General features: G+C 33.3%; 1 protein-coding gene across 2 annotated transcripts; it reads right to left on the reverse strand.

Moving 5' to 3' along the window:
* Nucleotides 1-14555: 14555 nt before the first annotated feature.
* Nucleotides 14556-21224, reverse strand: LOC114191615 (transcription factor bHLH155). 2 transcript variants are annotated; one of them, XM_028080905.1, is made up of 11 exons: nt 20262-21222; nt 19602-19772; nt 19425-19509; nt 19220-19261; nt 18466-18525; nt 17616-17735; nt 16287-17462; nt 16076-16183; nt 15575-15715; nt 15293-15430; nt 14556-14827 (listed from the first exon to the last, which is right to left on the reverse strand). In XM_028080905.1, exons 1-11 carry the CDS (start codon nt 20354-20356, stop codon nt 14741-14743), a joined length of 2223 nt encoding a protein of 740 aa, XP_027936706.1. In that variant the 5' UTR covers nt 20357-21222; the 3' UTR covers nt 14556-14740. The 2 variants fall into 2 exon arrangements, with proteins under 2 accessions (XP_027936706.1, XP_027936707.1); XM_028080906.1 differs by lacking the exon at nt 17616-17735 and having other exon boundaries at nt 20262-21224.
* Nucleotides 21225-21526: the final 302 nt, after the last annotated feature.

Below are 21526 nucleotides of genomic sequence, written 5' to 3' on the forward strand. Positions count from 1 at the left end.
AGGTAGTACAGCCCCCTTATCATGCTAGCATGCCCAATCATCTTGTATGAATGATTGTCCTGTATCTGACATTGCTCACAAGAGAAAATTAGTTTACAATTTGAGTCCTTTATGAGAGTTTGAACAGATATTATATTGAAAGAAAATTCAGGAATGTATAGCACATTGAAAATGATGAAACATTCTGAAAAATTCTTAGTTCCAGCAAATTCAGCAATAATAGTAGAATTGTTAGGCAGTTTTACAGTAATAGGTTTAATTTTGTAAAAACTAGAAAATTGACTTATGTCATGGGTCACATGATTTGTGGCCCATGTATCAAGGATCCAGGTTTTACCTTGCTGATTCTTGTGGGTTGAGACATTGTTGCTGAAGGTCTGGATGTGGCTGACCGAGTGCTTTGGCTCATCTTTGTCATCTAAAAGCTTTAGCAGTCTCTGAATCTGTTCAACGCTCAAGGTTGCATTAGCAGCACCTTCCTCTAGAGTGTGATCAGAGGGCTTTTGAGTTTCAGGATTGACATTGAGGTTGCACATCTGTTGAGCATTAGAGTTCTTATTACTATAGGTCCCTTTATCTTGTTCTGTCCTTTGTTTGTACCATGGAGGATATCCATGTTTTGAATAACACTCCTCTGCAGTGTGGTTCATTTTGTGGCAGTAGGTGCATTGCTTTCCTTGGTTAGGATTTCTGCCTCTGCCTCTTCCTTGTGTTCGTGACCCATTGCCTCTTCCTTGTCCTCTCCAAGAAGCTTGTTCTTGGTTTCTATATCCTTTGTCAGCTGCATTCATGAGAACTTTGTTTTCATTAGCCAGATTTCCAGAACCATTGCCCTCTCTTTCTTGCTGCATGACAAGAGAAAAAACTTTGTTTATGCTAGGTAGAGGCTCCATGAGCAATATCTGAGTTCTGACATTGTTGTAGTTGTCATTTAATCCCTTTAGAAAATAGATGGCATGTTCAGTCTCCCTCTGTTTCAAGAAAACTCTGGACAGATCACATTCACAGGGCTTTCCACAGGTACAGTTGGGTATGGGTCTCAAGAACTCCAGTTCTTCCCATAATTTCTTTAATTCTGTAAAAAATTAACTTATGCTTCTATCTCCCTGTCTGATAGAGTGAACTTCTTGTAACAAATCAGAGATTTGAAAGTAGTCCCCTTGAGAGAATCTTTCCCTTAATTCTTCCCATAGTTCTTTAGCAGAATCTATGTACATTACACTCTCTGCAATGTCTGGTGCGAGAGTCCTCATAATCCATGAAAGAATCATCATGTTACATCTTTCCCAGGAATCATAGTTTGGATCAATGGGCAGAGGTGTTTTAATGCTGCCATTAACGAACTTTAGCTTATTCTTGGAGAGCAAGGCACGTTGCATGTTCCTGCTCCAAGAAACGTAGTTATTATCATTTAAAACATTAGAAACTAGGACCAAACCTGGATTTCCTCCAAGGTGCAAGTAGTAGGGACTGGTGGGTATGAGGGATTGATCAAGATCAAAGTTGTTGGCCTTCTGGCTGGTGTATTCTGGCTTTGTTTCAGGATTCCCATCCATGATTCTTCAAAAGGATGCCAAGAATAACGTTCTTGGCAGAAAGAAAGTGAAAAGCGGAAGCACAGCAGATTAGAAACCTAGTCTGGTACCATATAGAAGTACCACAACCACTCCTTTTATTATATCCGCGAGAGAGAAGATAGTGGCCATGGCTGAGAGCGCGAAAGGAGAGGGAATGGAAGAGAATATGGTGGGTGACGAAAGAGAAAGTGGATCTACAGCGAGATGCAGATCCAATGCTCGTGAGAGAAGCAAGAGTAAGGTAAGCAAAGCTTTCTATTACAGTTTTTTGTATTTGTTACATTGAAGCGAAAAACCCAAGCGGGTTTTTATAGAAAAGGGGAAAAGGGGTTTTTTACAAAGGAAACCCTAGATTACTGATTAAATCAGTAATCAGCTATAGAAAAGGGAAAACGAGAAACCCTAAGGGGGTTTAGGGTTTCAATAAAAACATCCACATCGAATGGGTTTAATAAAAATGTTATGATGGGTGAGCATAAAGAAATGGAAGGTGCGAAGGTGCCCCAGTATGTGTTACTGCCTCCTTAGTTTATCCCCTATAGTGAACTAACATGAGTAACTCCCGACGTCCCTCATGTCGATCCCCAAGTCGGTGTATATCCCAGCGTCTCTCTCGGTCCTCGTTTCATGTTCTATTGTCGCAGAATGATTTGATCGTGACGAGGTGGGGCTCTCTATACTGACGCCATATATATGGAAAAAGGGTATATAGGGCCTTAAAATGATCTCGTACTCCCTTGTACTTACGTACAAGGTATAAAATGCAACTTGTTAAGCTTAAATAAAATTAAGTATACTTCAAAGGAAGTTATATAACTTTACGTACAATATTATAACTTTAAATTATACTTTTGTACAAAATTTTATATAGTAATTTTTTTAATATTTGAAGGGTGCATTTTCTATAATGCAAGTGCTTAATTTTTTTCACATGAGTTTTAGATTGAGAGATGAACATTTCGTTAAAGGTAAAACTTAAGGTGTCCATCAATACTCTTGTGCAGAGAGACTTGAAAAAAACTCAACAATTGAGAGAAAACATCCACATCGAATGGGTTTAATAAAAATGTTAATGATGGGTGAGCACAAAGGAATGGAAGGTTGGAAGGTGTCCCAGTATGTGTTATTGTCTCCTTAGTTTATCCCCAATAGTGAACTAACACGAGTAACTCCCGACGTCCCTCATGTCGATCCCCATGTCGTTGTTTGTCCCAGCGTCTCTCCCGGTCCTCGTCTCATGTTCTATTCTCGCAGAATGATTTGATCTGACGAGGTGGGGCTCTCTATACCGACGCCATATATGTGGAAAAAGGGTATATAGGGCCTTGAAATGATCTCGTACTCCCTTGTACTTACGTACAAGGTATAAAATGCAACTTGTTAAGCTTAAATTAAGTATACTTCAGGTGAAGTGATATAACTTTAGGTACAATATTATAACTTTACGTACAATATTATAACATTAAATTATACTTTTGTACAAAATATTATATAGTAATTTTTTTAATATTTGAAGGGTGCATTTTCTATAATACAAATGCATAATTTTTTTAACATGAGTTTTAGATTGAGAGATGAACATTTCGTTAAAGGTAAAACTTAAGGTGTCGATCAATACTCTTGTACGGAGATATTTGAACAAAACTCAATAATTGAGAGAAAACATCCAATAAAAATGTTATGATGGGTGAGGACAAAGGAATGGAAGGTGGGAAGGTGTCCCAGTATGTGTTATTGCCCCCTTAGTTTATCCCTTACAGTGAACTAACACGAGTAGTTCCTGACGTCCCTCATGTCGGTCCCGGTATCGATGTTTGTCCCGACGTCTCTACCGATCCCCGCCTCCTGTTTCGTCGCTACCGAATGATCTGATCGCGACGAGGTGTGGGCTTTCTATACTGACGCCATATATGTGGAAGGATGGTACATAGGTATATAGGCCTTGAAATGATCTCGTACTCCCTTGTACTTATGTACAAAGTATAAAATGCAACTTGGTAAGATTAGATAAAATTAAGTATACTTCAAATGAAGTTATATATTAAAATTTACTTAGCATTATATACTACTTACCCTATGTAGAGGGTTGTCTGGATCAATCAACTTGAACGTTCCCTCATCCAGGTCTCATTAAATAATTCTGAAATTTGCATAAAGAAACTTCTAATCTGAAAAAAAAAATAAAAATGTTAATGCTTATCTATAAAATAAAAAATGTATAAAATTAACAAAACAATTAATTATAATTGTACTACTTTTTTACTTACGTGCACTACCGTCAGGGTGATGGTATGTTGTTCTCTCAAAGTAGTCTCACACTCTGCTAACGAGTACAGGGTGATGGTATGTTATTCTCTCAAAGTAGTAGAGAACGCCTCACACTTTGCTAACGAGTACTGGGATGAGACAATCCCTGATATAGTATTTGTACGTGATGGTTAAATTTACCACCATATCTAGCAAAACACGATAATTTTGAATGAGGGAATTCATCCTTTGTTGAATGAGGGAATTCATCCTTTGGAGGTGGAGGAGGTGGGTTCTGCACATCCATAGCATCATTACCATTAACTTTTGCCATTGTATCCCTCTCTCATGATGGTAAACAACTAAACTCATACTAGGCAAAGGACATGGTAAAAAATTATTTGTTCAGTTGCATCCTACTTCTTGAATATGTCATTCTCAAATGCTTTCAAAGAAAAAAAATCTATTTGCATTGTTTTCTTTGATGTGGATTTTCAAGTGTGTGACACTTAGATCAAATGTTGCTCCACGAAAGAGGAGTTACTGTAGGGAATTGATTTTTCAAGCCCGATGAGAATTTTGTACTAGTCAAGTGCATTGCATCTGAATATAAACTGTGTTGTTTTGTGTCAACACCCAATTTTGTCCAGATAAATGCATTTGTTTTGTTAAAAAAAAATAATAAAATAATATATAAAATAATAATAATAAATAAAAAAATAAAATAAAAAAATATGTTTTTATTGACGGTAGGTTTTTTTAACTATAATTCTACCATGGGAAAAACGAAAAAAAAAAAGAAAAGAGGAAAAAACCAAGAGAAGGAGAATCTAATTTATTTTATCACATGCTTTTCATGAGCCTAAATGTGTTGTACATATTTTCACCCCACTGTGTGCTATTTACACTTTTCACATAATATGTCAAAAAAGGGCGTTTCATAATTTTTGTTTTTAGAGAAGGGTATAATATCAGGAACAATATTTTTTTATAATAATTTGAATAAATATCTTGCATTTACAGTTATATGATGTGTCTCCTTGCATTGTCAGTCTGGGAAAGTATTATCTTAATTAGAAGCAAATATTCCCGATAATAATGCTTTTAGAGAATGGTACGATTTTAACAGTTTGAAGAAAATATTTCTAGTAATAATTAGAATCAATTATATGACTAATATATTATGATTTGATCACGATCTTTATGTGATGGAAAATATGATTCTAGTAATTACAAGTCATATTTCGTTAATAATTATAATCAATACCGTGCATATTATTCAACGATTTAATTGCTATAATATGTTTCATCAGGACCAATATAATCATATATTTTATTATAATTAAAGATTAAAAGATTAAAGACTAGGATCTTAGTGGTACTCCAATAGATACACAAAACAAAATTCGAAAAACCCCTCTCCTTATTTAATGTGCTCAACCTTTCTCTTTCCCTTTATTTTTATCTTGATAAGTAAAAATGTTTCTTTCGTAGGCTTTAATTCTCTCTAAAAATAAAGGATAATAATAAATAAATAATTATATTTTTCTCTATATTGAATGTCATGTCAAGTCTCGGACTTCCTATATGCTTTGAATTCTTTTTTTTTAAATTAGTAATAATAAAAAGTAAAAATTATAAAATCATCTTAAATATCATGTCAAATCTCATATTTGCTTGATAACTAAATCTTTATCATGTAGAATCTCGGGTTCTCTTGATATTAATAAAATATACACATACATAAAAATATAGAAAAATTAAAAAAACAAATTAATAATATCAAACAACAATTTTTTTACAAAGAAGTACGTTATCCTTGATTTTTCAAATGGAAATACATAGGAGAAGGTGCAATTCTCGTCAGGCCAAAAAAAAAGATAATTTTGTTTTTAATCTTTATTATTTTATGTGTGCTTTTATTTTTTTTGATTTTTTGGAACAACAAATATTTTAAACATCAAATTTTATTTTGCACACTTAATTAAACAAGGAACCGTCTTAAGACGGGGTCATGGGATGCTAATACCTTCCCCACACGTAACCGACTCTCGAATCCAAATTTGGTTTCGAAGACCATTCTTTTTAAGTTTTTTCTATAGTTTCTCATAAACTATGGTAACTGCTCCTCTATTTTTTTTAAATTGTATTCGCCGTCTCGTCTCGATCTCGATTGCGACAATTTGCTTTCGAAAATTTGATCCAAAATCTGTTCAGGTATCTTCATGCATAAGACTGATTATGAACATGAATCCTGAAGTTTTATAATGGTGTTGCAGTTTTAAGAGTATGCATAGCTGCATGTTTTTGGGTTGGTGCTGTCACAATTAGATTAATTCTCTGCTGTCATATCCTAGAATTCAATGCTGCCACATAAGTTTCTGGGTCTGCATAACATTCTGTTTGGGTGTGACGCTGCTGAAATGCATTAGTTTACTGATGTCATGCACGGCTTTAAAGTGATTTTCTATTCTAAATGTATGTGGTTTGGTTTTAATGTACTAACTGACTTTTGTCATGAACCCAAATTGATCCATATATTAGTTTTACATTGACCCACTCTGCCACTTAGGTTTCATGCTATACTGGTTTGAATTCATGTTGCATAATTCTGGAGCAGCATTCAATTTTCCTTTCCATTTCTCCACTGGGACTTGATTTTCAGCTCTGTATGTGCATCTGCATTTCTGCAATTGTTCATTCTAGTTTCATATTATAATAGAGCTGTCACAATCTAGGTTCTGCTGTCATACTGCCATAGTCATATTCGTTTTTCTGCTGTCACAGACCCAATTCTGCTGCCATAGGGTCTCATGTGCACTGTCATCTAATTTCATGCAGCATTCATTGTGCACATACATGATTCTTCACTCTAAAGTACTTACTCTAGATCACCTCAACACTCATGCATACAGACTGTCCATGCTTACTAAGTTGCATTCCCGTTCTACGCTCAAAATCTGCATTCCATTATGTAGAAATTCATTGCTGTCACAGATTTGTTAAATGCTGCCATTTAGGTTTCATGCAAGTTTTCTGGTTTAAAGCTTATTTTGCATTAAGTTTTAGTATGGTTCATGGCCTATAATCATTCCTGGTTTAAAGCTTATTTTGCATTAAGTTTTAGTATGGTTCATGGCCTATAATCATTCCTAACGTGTGCATTTCATCATTTTTGAATCTGTTCACGCATGCTTCATTCACCTAGTTACCTCTTCATTCCATTTAAAGTTCATTTTACCATTCCCATTAGATTCCCTCTAATATTCTGCATTTAGCATTGCATTCATGCATCTCTTAACAGTAGCTTGAAGAGAATGTTGACATTGGAATAGCAGTATAGGACAAGTCTCTTGACTGTCCAACTCCTCACTGTATATGCTCTTAATCAGTATAAATAAGATGAACATGAGAAGGATCCAAAAAGCCTTCTGAAGATATATTTATCTGGAATTTGGATTTTCTGTTTTTAATCTTAAGTTGGTATAAGCCTTCCAAAAAGTCTTATTCGGTGGCACTGGTCACTGTTGTCCGCATCTGTCTAGCCTTGTTTGCTACTATTCACATCTGTTTGGAGCTATCCAACATGTTAACCACTCTTTTCTGCCAATTCGCCGTCGTCTGCCACCGTCAGCTGCTGTCTGCCGTCGGCCACCTCAGTTTTCGTCGGTGACCACTGAATCTGGAGCATCTCTCCGAGCAACAGCCACCCCGGTGTCGGACCCAGACTCCCAAAACACCACTGGCGGACCATTCAAGGGACATAGGGGTCATGGCACCCCGAAAATTTTTATATTTATATAATTTATTTAATATATAATTTTAAATATATATTTAAAATATAATATTTTTAATATATTTTATAAATTTGATATTTTAAAATTTTTTTATACATCTATATTTATATAAAAAGAAAATTTTCTTTTTTTTTTGTTTTTCACATTTTCAAATTTATCTTTTAAATATTTTTAGAAATAAAAATAATTTTATTAACATTTGTTTGTCACTTGTTTAATTTTATTATTTTTTTATTTAAAACTTAATCATTATAAATAAAAAATAATTATAGTGTAATATTATAAAAAATTATTTGTATTTATTTTATAATTATAATGATAACAATAATTCTAATTTTATTTTTTTTTATTATCATAAAAAAGTAAATACAATGTTTTTATTAGTTTATATAAAAATTTTGAAATTACTCTTTTAATTTCTATTTTTGTTAAAAAATATGAAGTTAGTCCTTCCATTTTTTTGTCCCAATTTGATCTAGGTTTTGAAAAAATAATGCAATTTGGTTCTTTTTTGTTAAATTTTTTGAATTAGATCAATGTTTTTTAATCAAAATTGAATTTGTTAAGAAAGATGATCTGCTTTGTTAATGTTTGTAACTGACATAATTCTAATGTCAGTCTTGATAAAAATTTTTTGCTCCAGTTCAAGAAATTTAACGAAAATGATCAAATTTCATCAATTTTAAAAAAAAATCGGACTAAATTGAGACTAAGAAAATTATAAAACCAACTTGACATTTTTTACGAAAAATGGACCAAAAAGTAATTCAACCAAAATTTTGATACTCCAATATATTAGTATATTAGTCGAAGCTCTCGTTATTCACTCCCTAAAGCCCCTATAACAGAGACACCCTCCCAATTACATTTCTGAACAACTATGCAAACACAACCCTATCAGAATTTCTGTGTCACACTTAGTTACATGGATAAAAATTGGAAGACGAAGATAAAGATTGCAAGTCGAAGCTTTGAACCATGAAGCAGTGTGAGTACTAGTTACCAAATGAAAAAATAAAAGCGACAAAAAAAAAGAAATAACAAGATGATCACCTTCAGGATTTTAGTCACCAGGAAAGATTCACAGCAGCAGTTCGATTCGGAATAACAGAGAAAGCAGGCCGATCAGAAGAACGCGGTGGGAAGAACAAGAGAGAATGATTTTCACACTCTTTAAAACAAACAATGTTGATTCCACTCGCTTTCAAATGATGTTTAAAATCAATAATTTTATTATTAAAGGACTTAATTAAGTTTTCATAAATTTAATTTTTTTAATTGAATTTTTAATAATTGTTTTTTATTTTATTGTGTATTTGAAATTTTTATATTATTTTATTATTTTTATGTCATTTAATTGTTATTTTTACTAGATCATATTGATATAGTTGTTGTTTTAATTACTTACTTGTCTTATATCAATATATATTTAATGAAAAATATATTGCGATTAATATAAAAAAATATACCAATTCTGTCTATCTAACAATTTTCATCAAAGTAATAAAAAAGACTTGTCATTTTATCATAATTACTATTTTATTTCACATTAATCATAAAACTTCATGGATATAGGTAATGGTAATATATCAATCACTTATGATTCATGATTAAGATTTGGTGAAATAACATTGATTACTGATCATGATTACTTAAATGGCATATTGTTTACAATATTTAACAAAATAACATTGTTTATTGCTTATGATTAAAATTTAGTTAGGAACTCAATTATAACCTTCATTCTAATATAGGTTTACTTCATACTTTGATTTCTATATTGAAAATAATATTTAATTATTTTTTTAATATTTGTTTTTTACTTAATTGTGTCTTAGTTTTATTTAAAATTGTGATGTGTCTTAGTTTTATTTAAAATTGTGATCTTTCCGTTAAAATTAAACTTGATGTCATATTTTGTGTATAAGGGAGGAGGAGAAAGAAGATTGAGGGGTGGTTTGGAAGAGTAGGAGGTGGAAAAAAAATCAATTTAAGAAAAAAAATGTTATTAATAAAATTTTATAACGTACATTTTTATTTTTATTATCAAATAAATGTTATTAATTTTAAATAACAAAAATTTATTATACAAGAAAGTAATATTTTTAAAAAATAAAAATTAATTGTTACATGTTATTTTATTACCAACAACATCAGAATTTAATTTAAATAGTATTTCATATGTCATATAATTAACTTAATAAATTTGTTAAATTATTACAATATTTAATAAATTTGTAAAATTTTACGACGAACTATACTAGTCTGATTTATTTTTACCAAACTCTAAGTATAATAATTTATCTGAATAAATATTGTGAATACATGTTATCTAAAATAAATTTATTGAAAAACGAGCAACTTTGAATAAAAGTTTAACTATTATGTCATTTTGGTAATAAAATCAAATCCCTGTTTATTTATTAGTTTTGAATATATGATTATCTTAGAAGGATATCTATTGAAAAAAAAAAAAGACCGAACATAGGATAATCAATATTTTTTAAGCATGTCAAGAGGTAGATGCAACGTGATTGATGTGGGAACTTGGGCAAATCTTACCATAATAAGTTGCTTATTGGGTCAAATTAATCTTAAATATTTTCGTTTTGTTCATTAGTTTTCGATTATTGTGGCAGAAGTTTCGGGGCTGAAGAGGATAAAGAAAAACAACAAACTGAAATCTGCAGCATTAGGTAACATTTGTTCATTCATTGCCACTGTATCGATATCTTTCATGTATGACTCTCGATTAAATTTTGGTATCTTTTGATTTGTTTGTAAGAGCTTCGGATTATGCTTCTGAGATTGTGAAAATATGGTAAAGCAAGTGAGGTTTATGATGAATCTAGTTAGAATGAAATTAGTTTCATATGGCTGGCTGCACATTTTGGTATAAATAGCAGTTTGAATATGTAGATTGATACATTGTATGCATTTTCTTAAACCCTTGTGTTAGAAAAATTAGTTTTGGAGATGAAAAGCTTAGTGAGCTGGCTAAAAATGTTACTTTTATGCTGTCCATATTCTTCCAATTTATCTATATGGAAAAAGTAGTTTATTCTTTAGTCGCATGATGTTTTTCTAGTGTGGTAAACATAAATTATGGACCGTTACCAGAATCCAGAAATTTAAATGGTGTTAATTATGAAAAAAGTAAAACCACATTGCTATATAAAAATTTGAAAAAAAAATAATAAATATATATTTTTTAAATTCATTTTTTTCTTGTTGCAAGAGTCCAAGCCTATACATAAAATAAGGTTAAATATATTTTTAATCTCTCAAGGTGAATTTTAGAATTAGTCTCTCATCAAAACTTTATACCGATTTAGTCCTTCATCTTTCAAAATGTGTGAATTTAATCATTTTAACTAAATTTTGTTAAGTTTATCTAATGTTTCAAGCGCATCTGATGATAGTATTTAAATTAACATTAAAGCAAAAATGTGTCAAAGAGTGTAAATAATTTAAATACTATCATGAAATGCGTTTAAAACGTCAAATAAATTTAACAAAATTTAGTATAAAAGATTGAATTCACGCATTTTAAAAAATGAAAGACTAAATTGATCAAAAGTTTTGATAAGGAACTAATTTCAAATTTCGCTGAAACTTGAAGGACAAAAACATATTTAACCTCATACCGTGTTTGTTACATAATAACTCTATGTTTGGTACCTAAAAATTTGAAAAAAATATAATAAATATATATTGTTTAAATTCATTTTTTTTCCAATTCCAGGAGTCCAAGCCTCTACATATTGTAAATATCATTCAATTGTGAACTTACAAAATTCTTCATAACTAATATTGGTAATTAACCACTCATTTATTATAATTTTGAAAAACATATCACATTTGCCACTTTATGTTTGATACTTAATACTTTGAAAAAAATAGTAAACATATATTTTTTTAAATTATTTTTCCCAATTGCGAGAAACCATGCATATCTATTTTGTAACCACTCATTTATTATAATTATGAAAAACGTACCACCTTTGCCACATAATTATATCAAAATAAATATTATTGAAATGAAAATTGATCTCAAGAAAAAATTCAATTATTTTATCCATACAAGAAATTGAAATATAAGATATTTTAGTTACTACTATCCAAACATATTATTTAAAAAATGAAGAGAATTCAATTATAAGAATTTCAAATGCATTTCAATTTTTTAGAATTATTGAAATGCTCCATCCAAACACAAGGTTAGGCAACTATATATCGAAAACAATTAAGGGAGGTTTGTTAGTCAAGTAGGCTACAATAGTAGTAGCTTCAACCCAAATCACCTTTGAAATTCTAGCACTCAACAACAAACATCTAACTCTTTCTAAAATGATCTTATTAAACCTCTCTGCTAGGTCATTCCATTGAGGAATCCCAACTATTGTCTAATGATTTAGTATGTTATTTTTGCATAAAAGAATTGTTGAACAATTTTGAACAAAATGTAAAACCAATATTCATTAAAACCTCTTCATCTTACCAATTCTCCACCTTATGCTTCTAGCTTACAAAGTTCTCAAATGTTTCACCTTTTGGTATGTTGCAATAGACACATAGCTTCCTCAAATAGTCATCTACTATCAACAAAAAGTACTTCACACCAGAGTACAAGGAAGTAGCACACGATACCCACATATCAACATGATATCATTACTGTGTTGTACAACATTGAATTTGACATAACAAACTTTTTCATATAAGTACATTACATTTCAACTTATCAACTTTGTAACTCTAAAACAATCCTTACTTCTACAACTCAACAAAGTCATTCTCACTTACATGACCTAACATAAGTACGCCTAGAACTAGATGGTCTACTCAATAGTAGACATTGAACTACAAACTACAACAGCTTTCAAAGCATACAAGTCATTCCTCCTCACACCGTTTATAAGGACCATGGATCCCCTAGTTACTTTTAACTTCATATAGCAATTTTTCGATTTCATCATTCAACTTGAATTTTAAGGTTCCAAGGAGAACAAATCCTCCTTCAAGTTCTATAAACTCTTGGTACCCCATACCATTAGTAGTCATGAACAATGAACACCAAGTTCAATATCAAATCTACATCATCAATATTACTTACTAAACATCATTAGAAGTACTGATGATTCGTAACTGTCTTCAACCAAAGTTACTTCACCCAAACCTAGATGGTTTATCTAGGTGGTTAACCTTCTTCTACCTATTAGAGGACAAAATCTTCTTAGGTGACCTTCTTTCTACAATGGTAGCACTTAATTTTTGAAACATTATCTCCACCATTCCTCTATCTAGACTAGGACTTTCCCTTGTTCCCATTTTCATCCTTTGATGTTCTTCCACTTGCTAGCAAACCATCTCCATTTTTTCTAGACGACTACACTTCAAACATCCCATTAAATTCTTTTGAATTAAGATAGCCCAAAGTTCTTCAAGAGAGAACATATCTCTTCCATACGACAGTTTTCTTGAAATGATCACGCACCTTAGGTAATTAATAGCACTTGATCCTCATCATTGATATGTACATCAATATTCTCCGAATAAACAATTAACATGTTGAATTCACCCAGATTTTCACTACTCATCTTGTATGAGTACGACGACTACTTTAAATATAGAAAATTCAGCAAAGAATTCATCGAGAACAAGCTTTAAAGCTTCATTCATCCATGGTTCCACAAGAGTCTTTTTCTTTGATACCTACCTCAAAACCTTATCTCCAAGGCTAAGGACAATAACACTGTGAGTACTCTCCAACAGTGTTTCCCTATATTTCTCAATCATGGTGGAAGCAAGCTTGGATTTACTTTCCAAGGCTTTTTATCTAGTGAATTTCACAACTTCATAGTTTGCAAAGAACAGTTGAATTTGAATTTCACACTCACCACACCAGTTTGTTGTAGACTTCCTAAAGGTTTACCAAACACAAAAATGCCACAAACAACAAGCAGCAAATGTACTGGAAAACAATAATAAGGAACTAAGAAGGAAATAATAGATGTAACCATGAGTTAAGGTAGTTTGACTAGAGTATTAAAGAACTCTAATCTACATCCATATGAAATTCACTATTAAACAAGTTCTTGCTCAAAGAGTTACAATCTACATCCACATGAAATTCACTATTAAACAAGTTCTTTCTCAAAGAGTTGCAGAGAGAACTTTAGATATTACATTACAACTCTCAAGAGTTTCTCTCTTTCTCAAATGAACGCTCGTACCCCAATGTTTTTGACAAGGTGCCTATATATGTAAACTGGTTATTAAGAACTCCATGAATCACATCACGTCACTAATACATAACATGAGGCACATGTGTTTCACACTTAAAATAAGTAGTGAACACAAAGATGATGTACAAACAATAGACACTTATTATTCGTACAAGACAGTCTCAGATAGACGCATCAAATGATATTCACCAAGCAATCCATAAGAGCAGAAACTAGGTAAACTCTACATGAATACGAATAAAAGTTGCAAACTTCGCACCATCATGAAATAACAAGGAAAAGACTTGCTAATTAAAATTTATTACAAGCTAGAACAATAGAAATTGCAAGAGCTCTTGAATCAAATAGATTCAAAAGCAAAAATCATAAAGGAGACAACAAATGGCCAAAATCTTTATACAGCGGAACTGCACAGATATATATTTACATAGAAAAAAAAAAAGAGACAAGATGAAAGCAAAGACTTGCAGAGAAAAAATAAAAGAGAACAAATGAAAAATAAGATGAAAACCTGGATACTGATAATGCTTGCAGTTGCAGATAAGCAATAGGGGCTTGGATGTAACATCTTCAGGATGGTAATTGGAAGAATGGTTGCATTGGAGTAATTTCACTCACCGTAGACTTTTCATCTTCAAAATTTTCCACAGAAAACAGGAATAACATTTTATATATTTTCTGATTTGGACTTAATATAGAAAAAAAAAATGAGATTATTTTCCTAAAATTCAACCAAACATGTTTACATTCATGCTTTCTACTTTTATTGAAAAAGAAAACATAAACAGGCCCTAATATTTGGAGTATAATTTTAAAGATTGGGTTACAACAGTCAATGAAGTAGCTTTGTAAGTTTCCAAGAATCAGATGGATTTTATGAATACATAGTGCTCTTGGATTGCAGTAATTGAACAAGCGGCCACAAGATATCCAATCTGTGTAAGTTTCTGTTGTTTTGGCCCTGTGACAGACAATTCACTTTGCATCAATCACTTGGTAGTTTAACAATGATAAAAAAAGAAAACTGTACTTAAGAACTCTCGAACTCTCACAGACTTGTATTCCATCAACGTTCACATGTAACAACCCAACTATTTACAATTCAGCACAATACTCTTTTACTTCAGAAACATGCATGATCTATGCATGTCTATTCATACAAAACTTCCATGTTACAACAACTTTAATTACCACAATTCTTACATAAAGATTATTATAAATTGGGTGACTTCATATGTATGGTCGTTCCATGTCAGTATCTACGCAGGAAATAATCACTAAGTTTTCATGCATGACTCATCACGATGTGCAATAGTTAAACATTTTAAACAGGAATAGAACATCCATGCTACTTCTTCAGTTCAGTCCTAGATAGTATAAAAATAACGCATTGAGTTTCTTTAATTGAATAACAAATAAAGCTTACTTCTGATCCTGCCTCAACCACAAAACATATACATGTCTTCTCGCCATGAGCTTCTGTTGCACCATTCAATATTGTCAGGCCCATGCTTCTGATGGCTTCTGCTATCTCAAGAAAATGGCTACACTCCTCACACAACATCTGCAGCATAAGTCATAATTAGAATACAAGGGCACGAAGTACAATCTTAGAAGGGCTTCTAGCCACATTTCTCTAAAGGAGATTTTTTTTCTTGTTTATTCTAGAAAAATATATCAAGGTTATAATTTTCAACTCCTAACACACCTCAACAAGCATCTGGCCATTCTTATTAAGATTCTCCACTAATATGGAACGAACTTTCAGATGGCCTCCGACTTCCATTGCCCAACTTGAACCTTGTTGATGACTTGATGATCCGTTAATATCTTTTTCCATGTGATGCAACTGTGCAATTGCAATAGCGTTAAACAATATTGATAGTATAATAAAAATGAAATCACACATTCATAAATTGTTCAAATGAAGCAAACCAAACTTTTGAAATGGGTCATTCAACACTCAACACTGCAAAAACTTGCTCTTTACTAGCAATTGAACAAATACATAAAATTTAAGGGTCCGGCTAAATGTTCTGAAGGGAAAATGCTGAGAATTAATGTCATCATTTTCAGTAAAATTTGTCATTTAAATAATGCCGAGTAAGAAACAAGTGTACTCATTAACTATTTGACTAAAGTATAATCTGTAAACTTCTTTTCAGCCTATGAATCAGAGGTAGACAACTAAAACTCTATCAAACTGTACCTTAGTCTTTGAGTCCGCAAATTTATTTAGCTTGTCAGCATGCATGGTTACATTCTTGAGAAAGAGCATGTGTTTTATGGTGCACTCCAGTAGCGAATCAATACTGCACTGTTGACATGACCATATGAAATATTTAGCTCTGTAAATTGAAACAACCATCAAGAAATCACAACTTATTGAGACCGAATTAGAAAATGGATGTTAAGGATACCTTTGCTCCATTTGGTACCAGTTCCCTCAACTCCTTAATACGATCTTGGATAAGTTGTCTGTCCCTTGGTCTAGGCCTACAACTTTCACCAGGCCTAGCCCTCTTCTTGCTGTTCTTAGTTGGTTCAGAAGACCTCTCAAACTGTTCACTACAGGAACTAGGACATGTAGAAGAAAAACCCTTTGGGGACATTATACCACATATCCCAGATGAACCCAAATTATAATGTTTTTCCTCTCTACCAAGGTGAGGCTGATCTGTTGAACAGCTTTCAGAATTTATGGTGTGGATAGTGTGAGTGGAACCCTCGAGATTGTTTCCTGATGCTATTGCAGCCTGCATTGTTGTAGAAAATGATAACTCGCTATTGACATTATTATTCCTATGGCAGATGTTAGCCACCATAGCTTCTAAGAGATGCTCTGATTCAGAAGTCAATTGGCTACAGCTTAGCTCATCTGACATCTCAGTGGCTTTAACATCTTGATTTGCCTTTACTGCCCAATCAAAATATTTGCTCCCTTTTAGAAAACTTGGACCAAGTGCTTCATGTAACTCATAACCAGCAGGAAACTTCAAAGTGTATGAGGTATCCTTGGAACAAGGTTCAGTCTGAAACTTTGACTTCCCAATATCTTTTCGGGAGTATGCATCTGAAGGTCTGGGCCAGTTCAACACTCCTTTTTGGTTGATATCCACATAATGAAACTTTTCACTCTCAAAGACAGCTGTATCAACAAAGTCTGAAGAGAAGGATACAGAATCAACGCCAACATTTCTAGATGGACATACTAAATCATTTACACCATTATTACCCGTAACCAAATTATGTAAAAAAGATGACAATTTTTTTCCTGATTCCACACTTGTATCATCACAGCCACCACTGTTCCCTTCAAACTTTCTCTCATTTACAGGTCTCATCCCTAAAAATTTCTGCTGCTCCACATTCATCATATTAGACATTGACTGAAGCAAAATGAAATTTCCATCACTGTATAATTCTGGTCCCTCATGCTTGGCCACATCAACAGTCATCTTCTGATTCACAGTATGAGGTAAATAATTGTTCCCAGGACCTTGAAAGGGCATTAAATTATCCAGTGATTCATGCTTCATGGTTTTCTCTGTATTGTGCAAGTAAGCAGGCACACTTTCTGAAGTTTTTGAATCCAGCTGAAAGAGAAAAATGAAACAAATCTTATGATTATGCTCAATGCACAGTGTGTGAAAAGATGTACATGTCAACGGCACACAACCTGTACCCTACTCACACAAGCACATTCATGCAGACTGATGACACATACACAAAAAATGGAGAAAAATTACCACAGGCGAAGAATTCTTCATACTATTTTGTCCTTGATTAGGAGCATGGCAAATTGTGTAATCTTGATTAGACAAAAAGAGACTTCGGATACAGGTTATAAACCCCATATCTTCAGCAACCTGGTATCAGGGATGACATAAAAAGGGCAGATTATTTAATATTTCAATGATAAACGGACTTCTGCATAAATATATATCCCAAAATATTCTAAATTTATCAATAATATCCATCAAAATTTTAATCAAAACATTAAGCACGAGGCCTACAAATTTACTGAACACGGCCTTATCAACGTGTTAGAATAGATCATAGAAGTAATTTCAGGAGTAAAAGGAACAACAACTAAGCACAAGTCTGTGATAAAAAAGCTAGAAAGCTTTCTCTTGATTAAGCAATCAACTTTTCAGCCAATTACCAATTTACATAACAAAGAAAACAGAGACATGCCAAAAGCAAGGGGTTTCATTACCATTTAAACATGCAAGCATGTGATTTTCATAGTAGTAGCATCAGTATTATTATATATGTAGAATTGTATCCATAGAATCAGCACTAAAAAATCCATTTACATATTATGGCCAACATCAACTACTAAAAGTTTACACATATGCAATTAGTGAAAAGGATTACCACTACTCAATCAATGTCCCAATAACCACTCAAGCAGTTACCAAAATTAGATGGAGAAGAAATAAGAGGCAAATCATATTACTTGAATAGTTATATTATGATGGAAAATTACAAAAAAGTGCAAACAAACTTTAGAAGAATAGTATATGTCAACCACATTCACCAACAGCGTGGGATTTAAGCACAAAAATAAAAGAAAGAAGAATATAGTCATCTTACTTTATTCAAGGAACCAAGTTGAACAACTCCAATGGGGACTACGGCTATAACAACAATGGTCTACAATACAAAATAAAGGTATGTCAATGAAAAATCATATTGCAAAAAATGTCATTCTCCAAAAGCGAACCACAGGTTTGCTAACAGAGTACACTAGAAGTCCAGATTCCAGAAACTTAATTTCTCCTCACTTCATTACTATGCAACTACAAACAATCCATCTATCATAACACAAAAATCTCCCATCTCCATTATGTAAAAATAAATATAACTTTAACAAATGAAGAGTCCCATTTAGGATCACGTGAAGAACTTTTAGGCAAACAAATGTTATAAATTCATTGGCACAGTGCAATAAATGTGAATAATCAACATTTGATATAATTCTGAAATATGAATCAGCAAAGCAGACTTCAATGCTCAATAAGGTAAAATGATAACGTGCAGATGTCATTTGTTGATCTGAATCTACTCACTTTTGCAAATGAAGCACTCTAAATAAAAATGTACGGATGGATATGATTGCGGCGAGTGAAATAGGAGCCAGGGTCCTTCTATGGCTAGACAATTTGTCATATCATCAACTCCATTATCTTACTAACTACATTTTTCCAAATTTATAGTTCAAACTAAAATTATGCATTAACCATCATCCTTAGAAACGATAGGCAATTCCAATTTCTGGGTAAATATAGAAATTTCTCTATAGCTGTTTTCATTGAGACTGATTTCTTCACCGTGAGGATTATCTTACCCTAATTCCAGCAGAAAATTGAGATTGCCATCCATCAGCAAACTGAAAACAAATCAAAGAAGAGGAATGGAGAATGATTGGACGATTAGTCATGTACACTAAGCATCTTTGGTGTCAAGTTTCAATTATAGAATTTCAAATCCTACAAGGCTAAGAGAACACTAGTGACTAGCTAGTGACAACATTTAAGAAGAAGATTCCTCACCTCCAAAGATGGGCCAGAGCTTGTAACTTGATTATCTACACATATCCACCGATGTTTTCCTGTAACAGCTACCTGTCCAACAATTCTGTAAAAAAGAAGACATCAAACTAGGAGCTGGAGCTACATAAGAATTACATTAATCTTAAGTATCCAACACATTCATTAGTTAAGTCATACCCTTCCCCTAACGAATATACATGATATGACATCTTTGCCACAGCTAACTCTAGAGGATCATGCGAAAAATCTGCACTGCCATTCCGCTCCCATGTATTCTGGCAGCTCTTATTTCCAGAAGAGTCACAAATATTGGGATTGTCATAGTAAGCGTCCTCCCAAGTCAGGATCCTGAAAGCAAACATCACACCCAGCAAATAATTAAAATAAATACGTCGAGTTTGAATATTTAGCCTTGAGTACGCAAGACCAACAAATCAATAATAAAAACAATAAATGCAAATCCGGTCCAAATGCAGACACACTACACCAACACTAACACATACTTCTGAATAGACAGAATGGTACCAAACTATGAAATGAGGTGCTTTCAGGACACACTAGTGTTAGACTTATCATCAATCCAAAGGACCAAAACAGAGGGCATCCAAGAATAAACCCCTCCCGTTTGCTCCTTCCAAAAATATTATGCATACATGGATTCTGCATACTCAAGGTAGATCATTCCAGCAAGTATCATACATATGCTCATACAAGAACAACCAAACTAGAATGAAGAAGACAGACTAGGCAGGAACTAACATTTTCATACTAAAAAGAAGCAGCGACTAAATAAAACTAAAAAACAAGGCCAAGTTAAACTGAGAACATAAACCATACATCCGAGCCCGGTGTTTGAGCTTCCAAAAGATGGCATACTTCCAATCAGTACCCAAACAGAAGCTTCTGAGCAGTCGGTGCAAGTTGCTACCCATGTTCTCCTCCTTCGAAAAATCAAAACTTTTTGACACCCGAAAGAGGGGTTGTTAATCACACCTCCAAAAAACAAAAACCACCACCACAAAACCAAAACCAACAACAAATAACAACAAAACCCCTCCAAATCCCACTACACCACCCTTGCCTTAGCTTCCTCTATAAGACCCTCTTCCAGCCTGTTTCCTCCGCAGCCTTGCTCGCCGTTTTAATGGCGGTCCAATCGTCCCGGATAGCAGCCGATCCCTACCCATTACTACTCAGTCCACCAAGCTTCTAACTTTGCTGCTTTAGAAGCTTCTAGAAGGACTCACACTGTCACTTGTTGCCGCAAGAAATTCAACCAAACCCAACACACACACACCAGCATTGCAAGCTTCCATGGCTGAATGCAGATTCCAAAGAGGTGAATGAAGAATCAAACTTAGCTTATATCCGAAGACATGGATGAAGCCAAAAAGAGAGAGAGAGAGAGAGAGAGAGAGAGAGAGAGAGAAAGCGTGAACTGAAGCCAGAAAATGTCAACTTAGAAAAGAAGGTTGTGGTGAGGATGGAAAAGAAACCATAAAGTTCAAGGCTTTATGGAAACTCAAAACATGAACTTCTACACTTTGAGCTTCAATCTTGGAAACAAGAATGCTGATTGTTTTACTTTCTTTCTCTAAAGAGATAAACGGTTTCCCTCGTAGCTAGAAATGCAGGAATGGAAGTGGTGGAAGAGAGTTTTTATATTGGAGTTAACATGCGCACTTTGTTTCTTTCTAGCTTCTCAGTGGGGGGAACGTGAGCACGCGGTGCATTTTAGCAAAGAGCAGAGGCATAATGGGCAACACATGCTTAACGAGCAACGCTACTGCTAATGAAGGGTTACATTAGAGGCTATAAAAACTTGAGGAGTAACACTGTAACTATGAGGCAAAAGGTGAAGGAAAGAGAGAAAATAATGAAGAGGTGGAAAAACCCAATTGGGTTATGAGTACGGCTTATGGTGTCAATTGATGTGGCCAACAACATCATACCAAATTGAGGAAATGCATCCTTATCTTTTTCCATCAAATTTTCCAATCCATTTTTTTAAACCCTCATGAAGTTACTCCCTCTTGAGCCTTAACGTCCTTTTCAACAACGATCTTATAGCAGCAATGATCTTATTGGCCTAAAGTTGACAC

This window comes from Vigna unguiculata, chromosome 7 (assembly GCF_004118075.2).
Source record: "Vigna unguiculata cultivar IT97K-499-35 chromosome 7, ASM411807v1, whole genome shotgun sequence".
Taxonomy (NCBI): domain Eukaryota; kingdom Viridiplantae; phylum Streptophyta; class Magnoliopsida; order Fabales; family Fabaceae; genus Vigna; species Vigna unguiculata.

Bases quoted from the DNA above. Each gene is read 5' to 3' on its own strand.
- LOC114191615 (XM_028080905.1), bottom strand. From the start codon at position 20,356: ATGGGTAGCAACTTGCACCGACTGCTCAGAAGCTTCTGTTTGGGTACT. The intron at 19,262-19,424 runs GTGAGGAATCTT...ATTTGTTTTCAG, and splicing joins GCTCTGGCCCATCTTTGGAG to TTTGCTGATGGATGGCAATC. The intron at 17,736-18,465 runs GTAAGATGACTA...CCCTGATACCAG, and splicing joins AACTTGGTTCCTTGAATAAA to GTTGCTGAAGATATGGGGTT.